The sequence below is a fragment of the Prosopis cineraria genome, unplaced genomic scaffold, assembly GCF_029017545.1.
Source record: "Prosopis cineraria cultivar Desert tree isolate PC_DT_omini unplaced genomic scaffold, ASM2901754v1 PC683, whole genome shotgun sequence".
NCBI lineage: Eukaryota > Viridiplantae > Streptophyta > Magnoliopsida > Fabales > Fabaceae > Prosopis > Prosopis cineraria.
Window position 1 is genome coordinate 13290 of NW_026556008.1, and position 23790 is coordinate 37079.

At 33.9% G+C, this 23790-nt stretch overlaps 3 protein-coding genes across 17 annotated transcripts; 1 reads left to right on the top strand and 2 right to left on the bottom strand.

Moving 5' to 3' along the window:
• The first annotated feature begins 1205 nt into the window (after positions 1 to 1205).
• On the top strand, positions 1206 to 7376 carry LOC129298012 (uncharacterized). Its single transcript, XM_054936390.1, has 12 exons — positions 1206 to 2286; positions 2365 to 2543; positions 2962 to 3042; positions 3982 to 4071; positions 5230 to 5328; positions 5418 to 5519; positions 5612 to 5686; positions 5765 to 5858; positions 5941 to 6030; positions 6114 to 6242; positions 6352 to 6426; positions 6574 to 7376. Exons 1-12 carry the CDS (start codon positions 1605 to 1607, stop codon positions 7251 to 7253), a joined length of 2376 nt encoding a protein of 791 aa, XP_054792365.1. The 5' UTR covers positions 1206 to 1604; the 3' UTR covers positions 7254 to 7376.
• Positions 7377 to 7671: 295 nt separating this feature from the next.
• LOC129298013 (uncharacterized) lies at positions 7672 to 12818 on the bottom strand. The gene is made up of 4 exons (XM_054936391.1): positions 12512 to 12818; positions 9883 to 10909; positions 8223 to 8350; positions 7672 to 8090 (listed from the first exon to the last, which is right to left on the bottom strand). Exons 1-4 carry the CDS (start codon positions 12643 to 12645, stop codon positions 7982 to 7984), a joined length of 1398 nt encoding a protein of 465 aa, XP_054792366.1. The 5' UTR covers positions 12646 to 12818; the 3' UTR covers positions 7672 to 7981.
• Positions 12819 to 14310: 1492 nt separating this feature from the next.
• LOC129298014 (uncharacterized) lies at positions 14311 to 23045 on the bottom strand. Of its 15 annotated transcripts, none has more exons than XM_054936407.1 (10): positions 22667 to 23045; positions 22311 to 22508; positions 22042 to 22197; positions 17896 to 18502; positions 16823 to 17331; positions 16557 to 16707; positions 16298 to 16445; positions 15965 to 16210; positions 15023 to 15625; positions 14311 to 14930 (listed from the first exon to the last, which is right to left on the bottom strand). In XM_054936407.1, exons 4-9 carry the CDS (start codon positions 18483 to 18485, stop codon positions 15347 to 15349), a joined length of 1923 nt encoding a protein of 640 aa, XP_054792382.1. In that variant the 5' UTR covers positions 18486 to 18502; positions 22042 to 22197; positions 22311 to 22508; positions 22667 to 23045; the 3' UTR covers positions 14311 to 14930; positions 15023 to 15346. The 15 variants fall into 15 exon arrangements, with proteins under 15 accessions (XP_054792382.1, XP_054792370.1, XP_054792369.1 ...); XM_054936395.1 differs by having other exon boundaries at positions 14311 to 14780; positions 14869 to 14930; positions 16823 to 18502; XM_054936394.1 differs by having other exon boundaries at positions 14311 to 14802; positions 14869 to 14930; positions 16823 to 18502.
• Positions 23046 to 23790: the final 745 nt, after the last annotated feature.

The window sequence follows — 23790 nt, forward strand, 5'->3', positions numbered from 1 at the left end:
AATATTCATTTACATTAATCAATATTGAATTAAAAAAATGGTGAAGAACAATTGCCTCTGTTTTGCATGTTTAATAATGCACAGCGTGGTTGAATTTTTAATCACTTCACACATTCACATATTTGAATGCTAATGGTAAGCTAAGTTTAATAACAATTGCCCACAAAGTTTATTAACATATTAATGTTGAAAGGTGAGAATGACATATACTCCTCTTTCCCATTCAATAAGTCCTAGCTAATCCCCATTTTTCGACAAAATAGAGTCTTGTTAAATTCTCATTTGCTTAACACATATATGCATTTCAGTGTTAATGTTTGGTTAGTTAGCTTTTCCATATTTGGCTAAGGATAAGGAGCATATTGTCATGCTATTGAGTTGATCTAATTCAATAATTGTTACCATATGAAATGGAATCATGATCTGAACATCAATACTCCCCTACTGTTACTAATCCATGAATAAGCAAGTCTTCGGAACTCCCCGTTAATGGCCATGATTAATAGCTTGTAACATATGTAACTCCTTTAACCTATGTTAAATGTTTTGTCTAATAATTTAGACGAAAATGTCCATGTACGATCAGTATAAATAGGTTTCAAAAGTTGTTCAAGGATGATCAAGCAAGAACAGAGTAATTTCTTCCTATTTGATAGCGTTTAATTATCACTTGTTCTGTCGAGTTTCTATACCACCATATCTTAATTAACAAATGCATTTTTCACTATTTTTATTTTTTATTAATTGAGTAAGAATAATTTTATATACTTTAATTTAATTTGATTCTTTCTTCCTCCCCTATTTTCTGTGATGTCAAAATGGTGAAGGACAATTGCCTCTGTTTTTCATGTTTAATAATGCTAGTGTTGCAATCACTTCACACGTTCACATATATCAGTGTTAATGGTAGGTTAAATTTGATTACAATTACCTACAAGTTTATAACATATTGAATGTTGAAAGGTGAGCATCACACACTCGCCTTCCCCATTCACTATGTCATTTGCTACTATCTTTTTTTCTCTCAACAAAACAGAGTCTTGTTGAATCATATTCTCAATTCACTCAACACATTTTTGTGTTTCAATGTTAATGTTTGGTTGATTAGCTTTTCCATATCCTATTAAGGATAAGAAGTATACTGTTATGCTAGTATATGTTTGATCTAATTCAATAATTGTTATCAGATCTTAATATCAAATGCTTTTATCTCTAATTTTTATGATTAAAAAGATGTGAACACTTTTAGAAAATAAAGATTTAAACAAACTCTTTTTAGAAATGTAAATTTATTACCAATGACTTATATTGCCATATGGAGGAAGTATGTGTTTTTAGTGTTAATGATTGGCCAATTAGATTTTCCATAGTTTTTTAATAATAAGGAGTATTTTTGTTATACTTGTAGGATGATTTAATTCAATAATTGTTGATGGATCTTAATATCCAATGTTTTTCTCTATTTTTTATTTTTTTATTAATTTGTTGAGAATAATTTTATTTACTTCAATTTAATTTGATTCTTTCTTCCTCCTATATGTTCTATAATATTAAATTGGAATGTGATATTGATGTTGTGTCTTTGTATTTTATAGGAAATTGAGATGCGCTTGAAAATTTTAAAAAGTCTTACAATAAAAAATTTTAAGATAAAAGAGATTTTCAACTTGAAAATTCTGGAGGCAAAGAAAAGTGCGAAAAGACTTGAACCATTAACATCAAGTTTACAAGAATTGGTGTTGATAGATCTATGGGAGTTGAGGAATATATGTGTGGGCCCCAAATGTATTCTAAGCCTCAACAATCTCTTTGAGTTACAAATTAGAGGATGCAAAAAGCTTGAAGTTGTCTTCTCTACCTCTACATTGAGAAGCCTACCACAGTTGGAGACATTAGTCATATCAGAATGTGAAGAATTAGTTGAGATCATTGAAGAGGATAATGAGGAAAGTGCTGGAGATCATTTGCCTCATCAACCATGCTTCCCGAAGTTAGAACTGCTAATTGTTGAGGGCTGTCACAAGCTGAAGTATTTGTTCTCTGTCACAGTGTCCGGTATCCTTCCACAACTATGGCGGTTGCGGATAGGAGGCGCCTCCTCCCTCGAGCATTTGCTGATTAGACCATATGCGTCGAAAGAAATGGCTAAGAAGGATGTGCTTCCAAAGCTAAGATATGTAGTTCTGGAAAGAAATCCAAGCCTCATGAACATCTGCCATGGGATTGATTTTCAAACATTGGAAGAAGATTCAGTAGTGAATGATTGTCCCAAATTTTCTTTTTATGGTATGCATTCAAACATTCAAATTGAAAACTATTATTATGTGATCATCTTAACGTAACATTGGAAAATCTTACTTGCAGAAACCATCGCTACTCAGCATCAAGATGGCCTAAAGGATCTTGATTCCAATGTTGTGGCAAAAACAGAGGAGAAGGTTTCTTCACATCCAAATACAAATCAGTCAGGCATGGGAGATACCAAAGAGAGCCCAAGTTTAAAAATCCAACAATCCCAAATTGGTTCACCAAACTTCACAGGGGTATGTCTTATTTCACCACCTTGTGGACATAATCATGTTTGTGACAGTGTCTTGGTTATAAAATGCCATTAACAACTGATATATATTCTATATATTTTAAAGTTATCTTGTGAATAGATACATATTTTTTATATAATCTAAAAGTTGGTAGAAATTATTGTTGCTAATTTTATTCTAATACTATTTCACAAACATGATTATATCTACAAGCGTGTAGTACATGCTGTTAAAGTATAAAATTATCAAATTTCTCTGTTTTAAAATTATCTTCTGAGACATGATTTATTTTTAATCCAAATAATGGAAGCAAAAACATTGAACTTGATGAGATATTTATAAAAGAAATCAACAAAAGTTATTCATTGATGAATTCCGCATGACTAAAATTTTTACAATGAATGTTGGTTTGGGCACTAAGGAAATTGTTGAAGAGGATGTTACTTCTAAGATGCCAAGATTGACAAATTTACCATCTGATTCAAAAGACATTGATCAGCTGGTATGTGTTCTCATCTGATTTCTTCACTTTATTTTATACCTAGCAATAGAAAAGGGGATAAATTATTGAGTATTCTTATTTATTTTTTCTCTAAACTCCTAAAGAAGCAAGTGCTCAAATGACTTTGTGATAACTAATATTCACATGTAAAACATCTCCAAAGGAAAAACTTGTGATGGAACCGCAACAACCCAGAAATGGTCAACCAAACTTGGCAAAGGCATATTTCATGGTATTTCATTACATGAGATTCGTTTTAATCTAGATAATTTATTTTCTGAGACATGATTTATTTTAATCCAGATAATGAAAACAAGAAACGTTATATTTGATATTTTTATACAAGAATCCAACAAAACTAAGATGTATAACATTTTATTTTATGAATAAATTCGACATGGCTAAACTTATTATTATTATTATTATTATTATTATTATTATTATTATTATTGGTTGCTTTGGAGGCTAAGTAAACAACAAGAGAAATTGTTGAAGAGGATGTTATTATTGAGACACCAAAAATGTCAAATTCACTTTCTGATTCAAAAGCCATGGATCAACTGGTATGTATTTTCTAATTTGATCTGTTTATAATTCAATTGCATGATGGTTGCAACCACAAAAAAAAGACTAGAATTAAATTTCCTTGAAACAAAACCAAATAAAGTAAAAAAAAAAAACAAAGAGCTATTAATGTGAACAAATTCATCACCTTTTATGTAGAATGAATAAACGCAACATTCTAGACAAATAACACTCACCCCACTCGATCTCATAGCAGTTTCAAATCAAAATGAACGAATTTGGCATGACTAAATTCTCTTTCAACCTATGCTATATGCAATACGAGTAGATTCTGAATGATAACTCCATATCTAATTTAAAATTCATAAGATAAGTTATATAACCCATGCTCGTGTCTCATTCATCTTTATGTAGGATGAGTTTGTTGGCAGTGAAGTGCTGAATAATGAAAAAAATATGGAAGGTCCACAACAACCCACAAATGGGACAAAAAACATTTCAAAGGTATATCTCATGGTATTTGATGATAATCTAGCGCGCGCGCGCGCGCACGTGTAGTAATAGAGTGCTACTAATAATCAATACACACACAAACTACTGATTTCTAATGACATTATATTACTTTTTGCCAAATATGATTATATATATATATATATACATACATAAAAGCTTGTATGAGACGCAGCCATTCTCTAGTACATGACTATTTGCTTTCTGTCTTATAGTTATCTATTGCTAATACTCGGTCACAAACATGATTATATCCACAAGATTGTATCAAAATACTTTCATTCTCTGTGAGGAATAAATTTACTCTCTTTTAAAGTTATTTTATGAAAAGATAGGATGTGTGCCTTTTAACCTAAAAAGTTTGCAAAAATGTTTAAAAAATAAATTTGACAAGGTATTAAAAAAAAAAAACAAACACGATTATATCTACGAACTTGTATTAGGTAATGCTTCCATTACTGCAAAAGTATCTTCTTTCTCTGTCTAAAACTTACCTTCCAAGACACCATTTAGTTTCATAAAAAAATGGCAAAAAAAGATTAAATCTGAGGAGATACCTTTGGGGGAAAATAATAATTACATACAACACATTCTCTTTTATTATTGAATCACACAGACTAAACATTTTTGTTGTACATCTTGTTGGTTAGGGTAATAAAGAAGCAACAAAGAAATTGTTGAAGAGGATGTTATTTCTATGATACCAAAAATGACAAATGTAACATGTGACTTCAGAATTCTTTTTACATCTATTGGGATATCAGCTGGAACAAAAAAAAGAATTAAGAACAATATTTCATAGATGATGAAAATGACATCTTCACCATCTGATTTAAAATTCCTAGGATAACTTCTATAAATTAGATAATATGAAGATGTTTAGGATTTTTTTTACGTACCTAGAGAATGGAAAGAGAAAAAAAAAACAAAAACAGAGTACTGATTTATCTTTTTTATGCCTAGTTCACGTGATGCCTCTCTAAAAGTAAAAACTATTCTTATTTCAAAGAATGAATTTAATGACTTCATTTAAAATTCTAACAAAACTTCATCCGTTTAATTTTTTTTAATTTGATATGTGAATGTATTTATTTACTTAACCATGAATTCAACAATTAAAACTGTAAGCACTTTTGTGCTTTTGTTGGTTAGGGTACTCAAGATCAAGTAGCATATTCAACTATTCTAGAAGATCCTAATGTAGAGAAAATTAAAACAACGAATCAATTAAACAAAGATGAATCTTCAAAGGTAACAAATTTGTTGTTTCTTATATAAGATATATGACATAATGGTAGATGAATTAAACTTACACTACTCTCTTGTTCATCTTCATATAGGATGAGATGGTCCTCAAAGATTTGAAAAAGAAAGCAATTGCAATGGATCCTCGTTCACTACGGGAGACCAGACATGACATACTATATAATGATCCCAAAAATGTTAACAGTTCATTAAAGAATGAATTATAATACTTTAATTTCATTAAAAAAATAAAAACTTAAATATCTTCAACTGATTTGGTGGTGTGCAGATTGTTAAAGAAAGAGTTGAACGTGATACTTCATTAGACACCTTACATCATCCGAGCTCATCAACTTCTACAAAGGTGTGCTTCTTGATTGAAACCATTTAAGGACTTAATAAATTTATCATCTCTATTATAATGATCTATCACTTCCAATAGAAGGTACCTATTCCTATGAGTCCAAATCTCGATGGAGTCATCACCAGCAAAACTATAGAAATTTTTGAAGAGGAAGAGCAAGAGGAAGAGGAAGGTAAGATCTTTTAGTGTCTTAACTTCAAGGTTTACATATAGATCCTTTACTTTGATTGCTTATGTTGGGTTCTTACTTGCAGGTGGCTTGATAGCTACTAAACTTAAGAGAAATGGCATGAAGGCTACAGGTTCTTCATCATCAGAAAAAGAGCACGAAACTTCCCTTCACGGTGACTATATTTCTTTCTTAATTTGAATGAAATACAGTTTCTAGCTTTGGTTTGCACTATATTTTTTACATGTTTTGTTATAGGTGACCATTCTCTACCACCTGGACAAATTTTTTCAAGTGAGCGAGCTTCTAAGATCATCTTACCATTGAGTCTTGTGCCATCAAAATCTCCAACAAGTCCCAAGCGAACTCCCTCCAAGTCTACTTATGGTGAGTTACTTCCTTTTGCTATGAAATTTTATTAACTTTTCCTTCATTAATTTTTTTAATTTTGGATTAGATTTCATATTCCAACGTTGATTTATCTTATTATATTTAGGAAGAAACGTCCAGGACAATGTTGGGAGTGCTAAGAAGCCTTTGCATCGAGTGGTGGATACCATTCAAGATTCCAGTAAATTATCTTGTGCCCTTAATAACATGGCTTGCTTGCTTTTATCATACTTGACTTGATCCTTTGTTGAATCTATAAGTATTTAATTTTGACTTTCTGAGTTTGCTTTTATTATCTCATTCTCTAATGTGATGATGGTTTTATTAGGTGTGGCACCTTCTATTAATGGCACCAATAAAGCTTTGAGTGTTCCTGGGGTGCAAGAGATATTTGATATGATGAAACTAGAAGGTGCTGAACCTTCCATGATAGAAGAAGCATTCAAAACTCACCCACAACTACATCTTTCTTCAGAGGATCGAAGCACTGAGTTGTTATGCTATTCCTATGGAGTGTTGCTAAATATCTTGAACATTTTGGCCACAAAGACCCCCTTCACGATCACTGAGGCAGACAAAAGATTGTTGGCAAAACATTTAAAGGATGCTTCTGTTCTAGGCTTTGACAAAGATTGGCTTGAGTCTATCAGAATCAAGGTTTTCAATTGCGATGCATCAAAAGTTCATCTCATGCAAGAAACTCTAAAGGGTTTAGGCAATAAGCTACAAGCCAATAAAATGGAACTTGCAAATGTTCGTGATCAAGAGGCAAAAGCTTCACAATCAGTAGAAATGGCTCAGAAAGAGTTGGAGGAAGCACATAAAGAGTTCAAGGCAGCATATAAAGAGTTGGAGGAAGCTCAATCTCATTTTAATGTTGCACAACAAGAACATGCAAACGTAAGGGTTCATCATTCTGAACTTCTAGAGGAATGCCAAGAAATTCTGGAACAACGAGATCAATGTTCAGAAATAATTGCTGCCAAATTTAGGCCATTTGGCTTTTAAAATAGATGCCATGTGTACTTTGTAAGTCATGTTTGAATTGTACTCCTTGTAGTTGTACTTTTTTATTTCCAAGAAAAAAATACTGTCATTGACTGTAACATTGCCGTACGTTTATTTGCACAAGGACCATCGTGCATGCCATTATATGCTTGTAATGTATGTGTGTTTAGTTTCAAGATGTGTTTATCTTTACACATTTGCTACTAATAAAATTGAATTGAATTGAATACAACGTAAAGAAAAAAGCTACAAGGATTTAGTTGTTTTAGTTGTTTAAATACTCAGTTAATCAATAAATCACCTCATTAATTTTGCAAATTTTGCTCCGTTGGATAAAACTAGCTCCCAATTTATTTTCCTACTTAGTTTACACAAAATTACAGTTTCTGATCTATGAAATCTTCAACTGGCACAAGGATTAAGAAAACAATATGTTACGCATAAAAACAACATGCAAATTATGTTACAAGACCAGACCAATCATGAAAACAAGATGAAAACCGTTGAATAGGACAAGTTGGGTGTTTCTAGCCCAAGAGAAGTTTTGATAATGGAATGATATTGGGCACTGCCCTCTTTTCAACCGAAAAAAGAGAACAAGATAACAACCACTTCATAGGGGAAAACCGGAAAAGATCAACGAGAGAGCAATAAATCACTTAATCAAAGACTACTCTCAGGTGATTGTGAAATCTCTTGAACGTACCAAAAAAGGAAGAAAAAAAGCTCTATTCTGACCAAAACTTCACAAAGGCATCTACAAAAGCTCTGAACACTGCCACAAATGGGTTAATATGTTGTTTCGTTGAATTTCCAGGAGTCCCATCCCATGACTCTCTGCAGAGAAACCATATGGACGTTAAATTAGCAGGGGCAAAAGAACCTAAGCAGCAATAGCTCACATCTGAGTTACAACATGGCATTTAAGACCAGAGCGGCAATTGAGATGCCAACATCATATATACTTACAGATTGATTCTATCTAAAGTTGGGTTGCTTTTCTGGGTGTTGCCACCAAGCTGACCATTAATTTCATGCTCATTTGTGCGCTCCTGGCCTTCTTTAGTCTTGGCATGAAAGCCATCTTGAATTTTTGTCTGTCAATGCATTTATACATCAGAGAAAATTTCTAAACCATGGACTAAAATAAACAGCAAACAAACATGCATCTGATTCCTGACTAGACTAAAAGCACATTCTCTAGATACTTCAAGATTTCTCGAAATTAATGGAAGTCCAAAATAGCAAGCAGAAGGTCTAAGTGGTCTCAGGAGAAAATAAAATGGCATCAGCTTCTCATCACGAAGAATATGACCATGCATGGCATATTGCATATCCAACTTCTCTGAAACTAGCAAAGGCTTGTCCATCCATGTTGAGCTCAAAATTTCAATCCTCATCACAGGAGATCCAAAGTTTAAGATGGCTTGATACCAGTGCAATAGTTCATCACCAACGCCAATTTCAGGACGTTGATTCTGCGATGACCTAGCAGCCAAACATCACATATCTTAATGTGGAAACTGACTTCTTTTTCTTAAAAAAAAAAAAATTGGCCAAGGTGGGAACTGACTTCAATGATGAAGCAACACGTCTAATTTTTTTCTTCTTGATTTTTCTTCTTGAAAACTCCACTAAGTGGCCCAGACTTTATTTAGACTCCTTTCCTCTACCACCTATCTCTGTAGTTCTCTCCTCCTATCTCCATACTTTCTTCTCAGTCCAATATCTAAATGCTGAAGAGCACTAGATCTTTCCTATCTCTGCTCTTTGTCTCTCACCCTCTTCTCACATTTTCTACCCATGCAGTAGACCCGCAAAATCTAATCCTCCCCCCTCCATGGAGCAAGAACTTAGCTACAAATTGAATTTTGTCAATGACTAGAACATTTGCTTTGCAATCTCATGCAAAAAGGGAAGCCAGAATACTTGGTTAATTTGCCAGTTGACATGGTATTAGAGCCTTTATGACCATGGGATTGGACAAAGTTCAATCCTTTCCACCTTTTAACTATAATTAAATTTTATCACTAGATATGATGGGCATTTTGGCTATGTCCATGCTTAGAGCACAAGGGGCCTTCAAGGGAGGGACCTGTTAACAATTTCATAACAAGGTATTCACAAACGTCAACTCAATCACTTTAACTAATTAAATTGATCTTTAACACAATTGTACATTATCTTGTTTTACAACTGAAAGCTGTTACATTTTGACATATTTTAGAAGACTACTGTCCATCAATTTCAATGCGTATTAACAATGCTAAAAGAGGGGGAAATCTTGGGGAAGATCTGATACGCAGAGTATCCAATGAAACAATACGCATATGCTTTATATGTTGATGCACCAGAAATCAGGATGTAAGAAAGCTTAACATGACAATCAACATAAGTTACAAGCTTTAGGTACCAGATCATGCAAACAACAGTATTAGGCATGCCTAAATCAAAAATCAAAACTGAATTAAATAATTCCTTCTAGTAAATAAAACATATAAGAAATAAAAACATAAACTACACCTCAGTCCCCATAACACAGGATCAAAAAGAAAAATAGAACCTAAAAATTACTTAACTGCATCCCACTGATCATAGTTTAACATTTTAAAAATCTGGATAAACTAACCTTGGCACCAGATATGGTTTGACTTTGCTCAATGACTTCAGCAGTCAAAATATTGCTTTGATGAGGAGCTTTAACTTGAAGATCAGCACATATTTCATTGTCATGAGCAAAATGTTCTTCAAGGGCTGCCTGCATTGTGCTTTTGACTAGTGTATATCCAACATTTTTTCCTTCTTCCTCAATACCAGAGGAAAATGTATTTCCAAGGTCATCCACAGACTTCTCATCAAGTAAATTAGAATTCTTCATCAACTCAACACTCTCTAATTCTGATCTTGCCTTGCCTATATGCAAGCCCAGATTTTTTGTTTCATTTTCTGAAGAATTGATCAGTTCTCTTGATTCTCCAGAACTTTCTGTTCCAATGGCTGTCCTTGTAACAGACCTTATTGGAAATGTCTCTACAACCACATCAGCTGTGACAGGGCTTAAATTAGTTATAGGCACTGCCAAATTTTGTGTAACATCCTCTTCGGTTGCCAAAGACTCAATGGCTTGAAAGTCAGGACTACTTGCTTCAACAGAGTCCTTGTTTGTTTGATCTACCTGGCTACCATGGATGAGATTTCCATTGCCACATGTTTCAGCCAATTCCTGGTTTGTCTCATCTACTTGGCTATCACTAATTACATTTCCATTTCCATACGCTTCATTGAATTCCTTGTTTCTTACACTCACCTGGCTACCATTGAGTACATTCCCATTATCAGATAACTGAACCTCAACTCTAATGTGCTCCCCAGAAAGCATTTTCTCACTCGTACCCTTAAGATTGCTAGGCTCATGATGATTTTCATTTGGAGATGCAGCCAAGTAAGTATTAGGATCTACAGCAATTGAACCTAACAGATCTCGTTCCAAAACCTGGTCAGAGGGATGCTCCTCTAAAGTGAACTTAGCAGGCCCCAACACTCTATTCTCTTGTATTATATCTCGTACAATCTCCCGTACTGTGTAGAAAGAACCACCAACTTCCTTGTGGGTAAGATTAAGTGATGGGAAGCTTCCATTGTTAGACTCTTGGTACCTGAAGCAAAGTTTTCAGTTAGGTGAAACTAAAGAGAGCACTACATTCAATGACCCTGGCCAAAAGGGCTTTGATTGAGAGTAAAGTAAATGACAAGAATAATTTGGGAATCTTATAAGAACTCAACCTCCCAATACAATAACCCACATGCAGAGAGAGAGAGAGAGAGAGTTAAGAGTTGAATAACATCAAATAACAGAAAATAAACTAAATACAATCCATCTGTACATAAAAAGGGATTTATTAAATATGTAAAATAAACCAGCCATATTAACAATAGTTTAGTACTAAGATTTCAATATCTGGAGCCTCATCTACCCCATCCACATACAGTTTCTTAGAGAAGGATGTCAAATAACACTCAGTTTCCAAATATCATGCCAATGAATTTAATATACCAGAAAGATAGGAAACTAAGAGAGAAAGAGGAAGAATTAGAAAGGGAAACATAGAATATGGAGAGATGAGAGAGAGATAGGAGAGAAACACAATTCCATTCAATTTGTTGTTCTCATAGCCTAATTGCAAACTATCCAATCCCCCTTATTCGCAGACCAAAGAACTAAGAACCCATTAACTAAAAGCCTGTTTGGTTTCTGTTCTCATGTTTCATTTTTAAAACTGTTTTGCAATATAGTTTTCAAAATTGTTTTTCAAAACAAAATAAAATAAAAATCCGTTTGGTTGTATTAATTTAAAAACAATTTTAGAATTAAAAAATAAACTGATAGTGATGATTATAGGTAGTTAATGATAGTGATTTATAATAAAAATTGGTCAACATAATTGCAATTTTTAATAATCAAATGTAGTATATTTTAAAATAAGAAAAATAAAAAGAAAAACAACTTGAAGTTGTTTCTATTTTTTTGTTTTTATGAAAATAGTTTTACAAACAAGTAAATAGAAAACACTTAACCAAATAAGTATTTAAATTTTTTTGTTTTCAAAAATAAAAAACAGTTTTTAAAAATAGAAAACAAACAGGCTCTAAGTCTCCCCTTGTATTACAATTATATATCAGAATGGATAGCATCAAATAGGTAATTGAAGTAAGTTAGATACTTAATAACCGGCACAAAGAAGTATACTACATGCTAAACAGAAAACTGCATACCTTAAACAAAAATTAGACATTGTTAGGAAAATTGCCAACAATAAAATATTATAAAGGAAAGTTATATAAAATGCAACAGAACATTCCTAAAATGTTAATGAAAGAGTATAACTCTTCAAGTTCATCAATACAGGTAAATCGTGGCCTACAACTCACCATAACTGGGAGTATGTTACATGCCCTCAATTCCCTGCATTGCAGACATGATTTACTCCCGGAATCCACACATCATCCCAGGAATGAAAATGGAATGACCCGCCAATAGCAACCAATATCAGAATTTGATAAGAACCATTTGTAAAATTAGCTTTAATGTGCACGTCAATAGGATTCTTTTGCAAACGCATTCGAGCACAAAGATATATTCCTTTCGAGAAAAGAAGAAATGTACAAGTTCTTAAAAAAAATTATAAAAAAAAGTACAGGAGATAATATTTCGAAGTCGAACAACTCAATAAAATCAAGAGAGAGCAGAGTATAATTACTTCTTTATAAATGTTTCAACCATTGCCTTTCTTTCCTCTTTGGAACGGCGAATCCTTGATTTTCTTACTTCAGACTCATTGCGCTTGGCAAGGGCAAAGGTTTGCCCCACCCAAGCACCCTTTACAGCATGCATTGTGTTTAGCAGGATGCGAAAGAGCACATACTATAACAATTCACTATGATGGACAAGGAACAGAGCTAAACACGCTCTAAACCCTAAACCCAGACAATATGGAGGGGGATGACGACGACGACGAGACGACTAGTGTAAAGTAAAGGGCCGTGCGGCGGCAAAATTATATTGTGCGTGTAAGAAATGGGAAGGAAAGGAAAAAGTAATAGCGTAATATAAAATTAATATTTTTGTGAAAGTTTAAAATAAAATTTGGTATAAGATGAAAGATAAGGTAAGTTGACCCTTATTTTATAAAAATATCAAATATATTAACAATAGAAAAAAAAAGTCATAAAATTAAAATTAAAAAAAAATAAATGATGACTTAATCGAATAGAACTATACTTCAAAAATTGATAGCTTAAAAATTTATATGAAGATGAAATGTTGCTAGTACGCTCATAATTCTGGCTGTGTACTGTTTGACTTGAAATTGACATAGGTGAGGAAGAACCCATTTATTAGGTACAATAGATAGATATTTGAGCACATATATTTTTTTTTCCTTTTATTTGATTTGCTCTATTTAAGTTCTCTTTTTCTTTTTTTTTAAATAATTCAGTGTTGATCCAGTGGTAAGAATTTGACCAATGAAACATTTATGAAATAATTTGCCAGTAATGAAATGCCATTTTTTCTAATAATTCTAGTCGGCACTTTTTCCCAAAACGAGATGTAATATTGAGAAAAGATTTCATGCTACTCTTAAGCTACCCTAAGATTATAAAATTTGTTGTTACCAAATAGAAAAGATTTATTTGCATGGTTTTATATAATAAATTTATTCTTTTTTAGTATAAAAAAATAGTTTAGATAAATTGTGTTCAAAAACTTACTAGAAACAAGGTATCCCGGTAACTTAATAATAGAAAAACCTTTTAATTGATGTGGTCATGAATATGTAAGAATGTTTTTCATGCATCATTTTCAAGTTGGTTTCATGGATGCTTTGTTCTCACTCTCACCAGAATTGCTTCCAGATTGACAATGATACAATGCAGAAAGGAAACAAGCAGCTGCAAGCATATTATACCTTCCCAGTCGTCAAGCTTTAAAAAAATAATATAATAATAAATTCATCAGTTAAGAGTTATAATTTAAAAACTTCAAATTTAAAACGTCCAAATAAATTTTAAATGATCCAAATTTGATAAATATATGGTGTTCATTAGCATGATGAGCAGTCATATGTACCCATGCCCCAAGTATATTCCGTATCTTTTAGCTCTACTGAGAACAACTGAAAAGCTGAGCATAGTAGTAAAAAAATATGATATCTAGCTCTTGCTAAGAATCAACTACGCTTACTCTAACCCAAAATAAAAACAAAAAGCTTACCAAGAGTTGCTTTGTTGAACTGATAGAAGAAATTAGATCAATTTATTTTGAAATCTCAAATTCAAGTTTAAAATATACAATCGTATTAAATAAATATATTAAAAACATTTTCAAAATACTCAAAGAAGCCACAGTTGATAATAACGCTCTTACATAGCAGAAGGTTTAAATTAGTCTATATAAATGGTAGTAATATCCCAAGTTCTCCAGGATATAGAAAGCGATAGATTCAAAACAAAAGAAACAAAATAAAACAAAACAAAACAAAGAAAGAATCAACTTAGCTTCTTAAAAATCAGCTTATAATTAATTTTTCCATAAATCATCTCATGTCAAGTACAACTAAACTGCCTTTACTAAATAGTATAATTCTTAATAAACACAGCAAGCCATAACATAAACTTTATCACCTGCATAAAATATCATAGGAAAAAGTTTAATATATTCATCGTTTCTCACTAATAAATTACATCTCAAACTTACACACACTTGATATACATACATTCACGCATATACAGGTCCACTAAACTGTATGCTCCATGTCAGCAAGTATTTACATTGCTTTCTCCATGCCAAATCCAAAAGCTTCGCCAGGACATTTTGTCGAAACAAAGTGAGATAAACCCTCGACAAGGATCAAGATCTAATATAAACTGAGAGAAATCCAAATGCATGTAAAACTAATAAATTACATTTTATTTTTATTTTTCCCAGACAGACCTAGCATCTTCACCTGGACATTTGCTGCTCTTTTGCTGGATAAAGGGGACAGAAACACTGGGATAATTAAGCCCCAATCAAAATTCAAACCTGATAATTAAGGACTCAAGTTGATGAAATTACCTCAAAATGGTGAACCTTTCACTTTAATATTCTTCCTGACAAACACCTGATCAAAACCACTTCTGTCCACCAAGCTGAACACCAGAAAATATAGTTAAAAGACTAACTAGTGGAGAATTGAGATGATAAGCAGAGTAAGTTTCATGAAGCTTACCTATTATTTTGGCTTCACTTTCAGTACCATGCAAGAGGAGAAAAGGGTAGAGAAGCCAAGCGTTAAGCTTGCACATCCCACCAGCTCTTATTTTCGGTTGGCAATAATTGATGTCACATACGCAATAGGTATTAAAATCAACTATGTTCCTCAGGTAATAGAGACAAGATTATAGGTGCATGGACAAAAGATTAAAAGCAGCAAGTCAAGAATCCGCTCTCAGCTATACATCTCATGCAGTAACAAATGTATTAACATGATTTGTGACAAGAGAGTTTGGAGGATAGAAGAGAAAGTCCAGCGAAAAACATTGGATCTAAATGCTCAGAGTCGTGAAGCTAATTTAAACCAGCTGCTGGGGTCGGCAGCGCAGGCCAAAATGAAGTTATCTTCACTAGGAGTCTTTGCAGAGACTTCATTTTCCTGTGAAGCCTTTTTGCAAAGGTAAGACAATGACTGCAACCATGAAACTAATGTTGGTTTTCGTACAACATCATCACATTCAGCCACCTGTGAATATAACTCATTAAGAACCATGTTTTGTGCATCTTGTGGTAACTTGGTAATCAGCTGTGCTAACAACTTCATTAAATCCACCAAGACCTAGCAAGCAGTAAAGGCTTAATTAAATTAACTCAATAACATCGTTCAATGAACATGAGAGCAAAACAATTTCCAGCATGGCCAATCTTAAGCGCTGAATTATGCAATAATTGATTTTATTTTTCATAGGTCCACCTAGATTCCAGGTGTCAAACTTGAATCCTAGAAGGTCCGCACTGCTTCATTTTATATTACTTTGTGGCAAAAAACAACGTGAATTTTGATTGATGAAAACAAGATGACATGTTTTAGTTCCCAAACCTCCGCTCTCCAAACCCCCCCCCCAAAAAAAAAAGGAAAAGAAATCAGGTAATCGTAAGAAATTTAAAAGTAACATACTTGTATGTCAACCAAAAAAACTATGTGCAAAAGCAAGTCCAGTAATCTCTTGCAAGGCTCTGTCTCCCCCTGCAACTTTTTCCATGCATCAGCATCATTAGTGAGGACTTCGGCACAGAGCATGTCTGCCTTCTCAACAAGATTGTTGATGCAATAAAATATTGAAGGACTTCCGGCAGGAAGATGTCGAACAATTCCTATAACTCCAGAAGCCATACCCTCAAAAGGAGTTATGCCTGGATACCCCTGTATTTAATGTTCCACAAAAGATTAGAACTGTTTTCAAGTTATCAGTCTCAAATTTAAGACATAAGTTAAAGTTGATTCAGATACCAATAAGGATCTTTCTATGTAATAGAAAACAAGTTGCTCCTTCAGTGATAATCTTCCATTCATTTCAGATTCTTCCCCAAAAGAAATAAATGCCATAAACAAAGAATGTGAGGCCCGAGCTACTTTTCCATTTGGGTGTTCCATGTATCTAGTTTCACTTGAATAAGGAAGCAAATTTGCAGCAAATGATCATGAGAACAGAGAGCAAACAAGAGCATAAACCCAAAACACCCAGTAATATTATTTTGATGTAGGATACAAGAACATTGTTGGAACTACCATGTTCCTGAATACATGGCTGGGCAAATGCTCAACACAAGTTGGAATGACTCGTAGGTAAAATAAAATGCGAGCTGTTTGTACCTCATCCTTAGACCATATGTATTTGGTTTTCTGGTCCAGCGTAAATTCTACAAGACATGTTAAATCTTATTCAAAGCAAGATAATCAAAACCAGCGCGGGAAAACATATCATAGATCCAATTGAATAAAATAAATTAGGCTTCTTAAAATGATAAATCACACCTGGACTATTTGTCAATTCAACATAAGAAGGCATGGACTTCACAAAAGAAGTGCAAAAATGCTCGTTCTCCTTAACATTCGCAACAACCTTGCGAATTATTTCTATGTACTCTGGCAAACGGACATGACGAAAATATTCTACACAAGAAAATGATACTAATATCTTCAACGAGACATCCATTTGCATTTCTTGAGTGAATTTGGAGTTCAACTTGTGCTTTGTGACAGCCAATGTAAAAACCACAATCATGAGAAAAGCAGATTCAGCAATTTTCCCCAAACCCTCAAGGTGCTTATCCTCCTTGCCTTTAAAAAACAAAGCTACTTGCCTGTACCCGAAGTACAAATCTTGACAATATTTCCATATAAGATTTTCCACAACATCCTTATGTTCTTCATCTGCTGAGACATACTGATTGCAGAAGATCCCTGTTATAGCTCCAGCTTCCTTGAATAGGATATTATCTAGATGTTCATTGATCTCAGTTAGCTTCAGCCCACCAGAACCTCTTGACAAGTCAAGGGCAGTTTTGCACATACAAGGCAATGGAAGTATTTCAGTTAACAATGCCAAAGCAAGGCAAACAAAAAAAGAGGAATGACCAGAAAATGAGCCAGTTCGAGCCAATGCTAATGAGACACATTGGAGCAAAAGTCTGTCTCTAAGATCATTGCCTGAGATTGACATATCAGATCTCAACATCCTTGAGAACAAATTGCTAGCTAAAGTTTCCATTGAAACAATTGCACAAGTCCTCGCTTTAGAGATGGTATCAGATTTAATAGTGCTTGACATAGATCTTTTTGAAGCCGTCACAACTCCAGCCCCAGCCATGAAAACGGCAAATGGAGCATAATTTACCTTAAACTTCTGAAAAGCTTCTTGACAAAATAAGTGTATTTTATCCCAAAACTGGAAATTAACCAAGTTTGACATAACCCAATCAAACAAATAAAGAATCATCAATCCCTGAGAAATACTTCCCTGAGGCCCATTTTCTTCGCCCCAAATTTCAAATAATGAGTCCAGTATTGAAATATTATAAACTGTCGCAGGAGAAGACAAAGCATACCCAATTCCTGCCAGAACATCAGGCACAAGTTCTGTAAACAAGCCAAGGAATTGATACTCCTTTATCAACAGTCCAGACAGTATGTCCAAGCAGGTCGTTTTGGATCTTTCAGGTGAAGAGAGCACAGAAGAAATGGCACCTAGCAGGAGAATAACTTCAGAAAAGAAGAAAGGATCTTTTCTAGAATCAAATTGAACAGAGATGAGGTGAGAGAGGACCTCCACTACTGAATCAATGATAGCTGAAGTAGGCTTCAAGGTTTTTCTCACCCATATGTAAAGAAGCCTAAACATAAGAGGATAGGACTCATAAGGAAGAGAATGATTTGGAGATGAAAGAATGGCAACAAGCAGCTTCGCCTGGGGGTCTGCAACATGGACAGATGTTTGAGAATTGACAAGGATTTTAAGAGATTGCAGATGATGTAAGGTAAAAGACTCATATTTAGCAGAGTCCCTGAGGTCAGCCCATGCCTGAATAATGGCTCGAGCAGATGGAGAATTAGAGTTTCTAGGATTTAATTTGCTAGCACCGCCACATTTGTTCCTCAGCCATTCCTCCAAAAAGAGGATGTTGGGTTGTTTTGACATATTGTCAAATGCTAATGCTGCAAAAGGAGTAGTAAAATTAAGATGAAACGGCAATCAACCACTGTTCTCACATAGTTACAAATTCAGCTTTACAAATTTCATTATCACAAGGTCAGTAAACTATTTGAAAACTATGCAACAATGGTCAACCAACACTGACCAACTCACAAACAAACAAATTTTCAGCTATCACAGTTAGGGGGGAAATAACAATAATTTTTTAGATGCACACAACAGTTCTTGACCCAGAAAATTATCCCAAAAAAAGAAGACATTGAACAGGAAGCCAATCTCACATCATACTAATTTACAGATGAAATGCACAATAATATAACAAATCAAAACTCGAGGGCAAGACAGCTGGAAGAAAACACCATCAAAGGCAACAAAGAAAGTCAACTGGAGTGAAGAATGAAAACTTGATGTTGAAATGCTTAGCAAATGAAAAAAATGAGTTATTAATACCAGTAGACGGCTATTCAAGTTGAAGCTGTTTGGGATTTAAAGAGGAGAGGAAGGGTTTTGGATAACACTCAGCAAGAAGAAAGTAATGCCAAGCTAGGGAGGGAGCACACTACACCACGAAGAAGCGAGCACCCAAAGGATTAGACTTAATTGTTTTAAATAAAAGGCCAGCGATATACTCTTCATCCTTCTGTTTCATCAAGGCCATTAGATCCTGTTTGCTGCTCTTCTATTTGCCCTACTTCCAGATAATCTAGAACCTCTTCTATTCTAAGTTTCTAGCCGTCTCACTTTCCATGGGGCACTGGCTGTCTAATTCTACAGTTTTTTTAACCTTTTCCATTTTTCAAACTATTGCGGTTCATAGTTTGAAAAATTAATTTAATGTTAAGAGTTTTTATGTGATACACGAATATATATATGTATATAAATTAGCAACCATTCTACTTTCCACCCAAATTTCAATCACATAAAAATTAGCTAATTAAAAATTATAAAGCCAATGCCTTTTTAAAGAAATAAAATATAATTTTCCGTCTTCAATATTTTTCAACACTTTTTCATCAAACTTTTATTTTAAAATCTGTCAGTTGGAATTTAAAAATCTTGATATTGATGCTTTCTTAAATTGATATTAATTACACCTATACGGTGCATATTACACTTTTGATTACAACAACAACAACAACAACAACAAGCCTTTATCCCACTAGGTGGGGTCGGCTACATGGATTGCAAGACGCCATTGTGCTCTATCATTTATTAAGCTTTTAGAAATATTATTAATTAAGAGATCACGTTCAACAACTTCCAAGAGTGTTCTCTTAGGCCTTCCTCTACCTCTCTTAATCGGACTCAAAGTTATATGTTCCACTCTTCTCACTGGTGCCTCCCTTGGTCTTCTTTGTACATGCCCAAACCATCTCAACCGATTTTCTACCATTTTTTCCTCAATAGGTGCCACCCTCACTTTTTCACGTATGTGCTCATTTCGAATTTTATCTTTACGTGTATGTCCGCACATCCATCGTAACATTCTCATCTCTGCTACTCCAACTTTATGCTCTTGCTGTCCCGTTAGAGCCCAACATTCACTACTATATAACATTGCCGGTCTGATAGCAGTACGATAAAACTTTCCTTTAAGTTTATTAGGCACCTTACGGTCACAAATAACTCCTTTAGCTTTTCTCCAATTAAACCACCCAGCTTGAATTCTATGTGAAATATCTCCACTGATTTCGCCATCATTTTGGATAATGGCTCCCAAATATCTAAACTTTTCCACTTGAGGTATAATTTGATCTCCCAATTTCACTTCCAAATTATTTTCGAATAGTCCTTTATCAAATTTACAATATAAATATTCCGTCTTACTTCTCTCAGACGAAAACCTTTCGACTCCAATGTCCTCCTCCATAACTCAAGTTTGCAATTAACCTCTTCTCTTGTCTCTGCTATAAGAACTATATCATCCGCGAAGAGCATACATTTCGGGATTTCCTCTTGAATATGTTCCGTCAAAACATTTAAAATCAAGTTGAACAAATAAGGACTCAGAGATGATCCCTGATGTAGCCCAATCTTTATAGGAAAATCCTTTGTTTGACCACTAGGCGTTCTTATACTAGTTTTTACCCCCTCATACATATCTTGTATGGCTTTAATATAAGCAATCCGTACTCCCTTTTTTTCCAACGCTTTCCAAAGCACTTCTCTTGGTATACGGTCATAAGCTTTTTCCAAATCAATAAAAACCATGTGTAGATCTTTATTTTTACAACGATACTTTTCCATTAATCCCCTTAGTAGATAAATCGCCTCTGTAGTTGATCTACCTGGCATAAAACCAAATTGATTCTCAGAAATACTTGTCTCCAATCTCAACCTGTGCTCAATTACTTTCTCCCACAATTTCATTGTGTGGCTCATGAGTTTAATCCCTCTATAGTTAGTACAATTCTGAATATCTCCTTTATTTTTATAAATAGGAATTAATGTACTTCTCCTCCACTCATCAGGCATTTTCTTGGACCGTAAAATCACATTAAATAACTTAGTTAACCATCTCACCCCTTCTTCACCTAAACATTTCCACGCTTCGATAGATATACATTTCCACGCTTCGATAGATATACAACACTTTTGATTACACTTAATTTAAATTACCTTAGATATCACAAGAAGAAAACACCCAAAATCCAACTTTGCCGAATTCAGAAACTGATTTATAACTAGTAACTTCAGTACCCCGACATATCAATACAATACCATCACGCCATTAGCCCTGTCATTTTCCAATCCAGCACGTTCAATACAATATGATATATATATATATATATATATAACACACAAAAACACACCACTTTAGTGATACTCTCCCTCATTCCCCAAAGTGATATGTTTCCTTGGCTTTGTCACCATGAAATTTTGCTTCTCACTCCCCTCAAACATGCTTCAGTTCAAACTAACTAAAGCTTAAAGCTTTATTCTTCTAACCTTAATTTTCTTTCTGACAGAATAAGACAACTCACTTTCTATAGATAATCATTTATTAAATAAACCACTACACCAAATCCCAATCAAACAGCTAGCAAGCAATACTTAGTGCAAGATTGAAATCTATATATGCTTCGTACGTCTACATCCACCTATTCTTCAATTAATAATTACAACCAAACGACAAATATGAGACCTAACTAGTTAACACTACATTCCTAAGTGTACCTGTGGCCATCATATTCTCCAGTTTCAATACGGCTTTGCATTTTTTAACTATAACTCACAGATCAAATCTAACATATTTTATAGGCGGTTTCATTGCTTTTAATATATCACTATCAGTACATCAACTATCGTCCTAACTCAGATTCAACTCTAAAATCAGTATCACCTCCACTGACACTGCAAATCCCTAAAGCTCAAAGGTCCAAACTTTTCTGGAGAACTAATAATGAGGAATCAACATCCTTTTCTGCAAAGCAAGGAATGCAAAAGAGTGTGGCATATGAAATGGAATTTCACAGTAACAATATTAGGCAATGCAACTAGAAACATAATGAAGCATACGAGACAAAAAAGAGAGAGCTACCGCAGGAAAAGAACCCTGGAACTCGATGAGGGAGAAGGAAAAGCTGGTAGTTTCCTGCAACAGCAGTATTTGGTTGATAATGGAAAGGAAAGAACGGTGGCAAGGGCGGAACTAGTCTCCTGCTATTGAGGGAGACTGATTTCTTCCCATGTTTGCCTGGAGAAGGAAGGAGAGTTTGTAGAAATGATAAAAACAACCTTTATTATCACCAAAAAGTGCAGCAAATTCTGGTATGATGCATCAACTATTTTGTTGCCTGGCGCGACTACCTGAAGAATCAGACAACTTGATTCCGACCAACAGCGTAGATGGAGGGAAACACTGGTTCTTTTTGTTGACCAAAAATGCTCAATACTTTCCTCCTTCAATTCGTTTCCTCACTCTCTCAATGTTTATTTGAACTGAAAATTTGTTTCTTGGTATCAATGTCTGCCTCCAACTATCACTGTTATCCCCAAATATCACAACTGTAAAAGAATCAATTGGTATTATGGACGAAAATGAAAGAATCGGCAAAGAGATTTGAGGAGGTGGAATATAACGGTCTGTTTGATTTAATGGTGGGGAGGGGATGGATTATAACGATGCTTGTTCGAAAGGAGAAGAGAGAGAGCAATAGACATACGGATAGTGGAATTTGGAGAAGATGGCGATTTCGCTGAAGTATATTTTGTTCATTCCGTATATTTTGTCACAATCAGGGTTGCCGGTTCTTAAAGCTAAGCCTCACAATCAACCCAGGAAGAAAAAAAAATCAAAGTAGAAAAGAAAAAAGAAAAAGAGAACAAACAGCACCGGCGAAACCTGGAGGACGTCGATGAAGTACCAGAGCACAGTGGCAGCGGAGGGCGTAGGGGTCGCCGCTGAGGTGACGACGGCCGGAGCTTCTCGGAGACGGAGACGGAGACGGAGAACGCAGCTATGAAGGGGTGCTATGAGTTTTTTCCCCCCGGGTTTAGTAGAGGCGGTGTCCCTCCCGGATCCAATCTTCAGTGCTGAGTATAGTGATGTGATCTTTAATTTGAACGGTGTTTATAAAACATAATATGAGCTTAATAAAATATAATACTCAAAGAATAATGAATGCCTTGCGAATAAGTTATAAAACTCACATAGAAGATAAAATTTTACAAATAAATATAATAATAATAATAATAAATAATTATAGTATAACAGAAAAAAATAAAAAAATAAGATATATATAAAAATATAAAACAAGTTAGAATAAAAAAAAATTACAAAAAGGATAAGAAGTTATGAATAATAATACATGAATTGTATATGAACAAATAATAAAATTAGAGTTAGAAATCTATGATAGAAAAATGGTACAAATTATTCAAAATCAAAAATAAAATAGAACAAGATAGTAAAACAATTATAGAAGAAGAAATAATAGATTATGAAGAAAATAATAGATTAGCAAAAATAACGTTACAAGATTACACTCCAAATAAGAAAAAGAAAAATCAAAATCAACAAAAAAAAAAAACACATACGTATGGCTAAATAATAGATGAAGAAATAAGTGAAGTAGATTACCGAGAATTAGAGGAATTAATGGAATTAGAAGAAAAAGAAAAATTAAAAGGATTAAAAAAAGAATATGGACATTTAATAAATAAGAATTATGATGAAGCTATTATTAATATGTAAAATACTCAATCAACACAATTTAATCCCACAAATTTAGAAGGACAAGGATATACAAATACAAATGCAGAAACAAGTAGGATAACATAAGAAAAT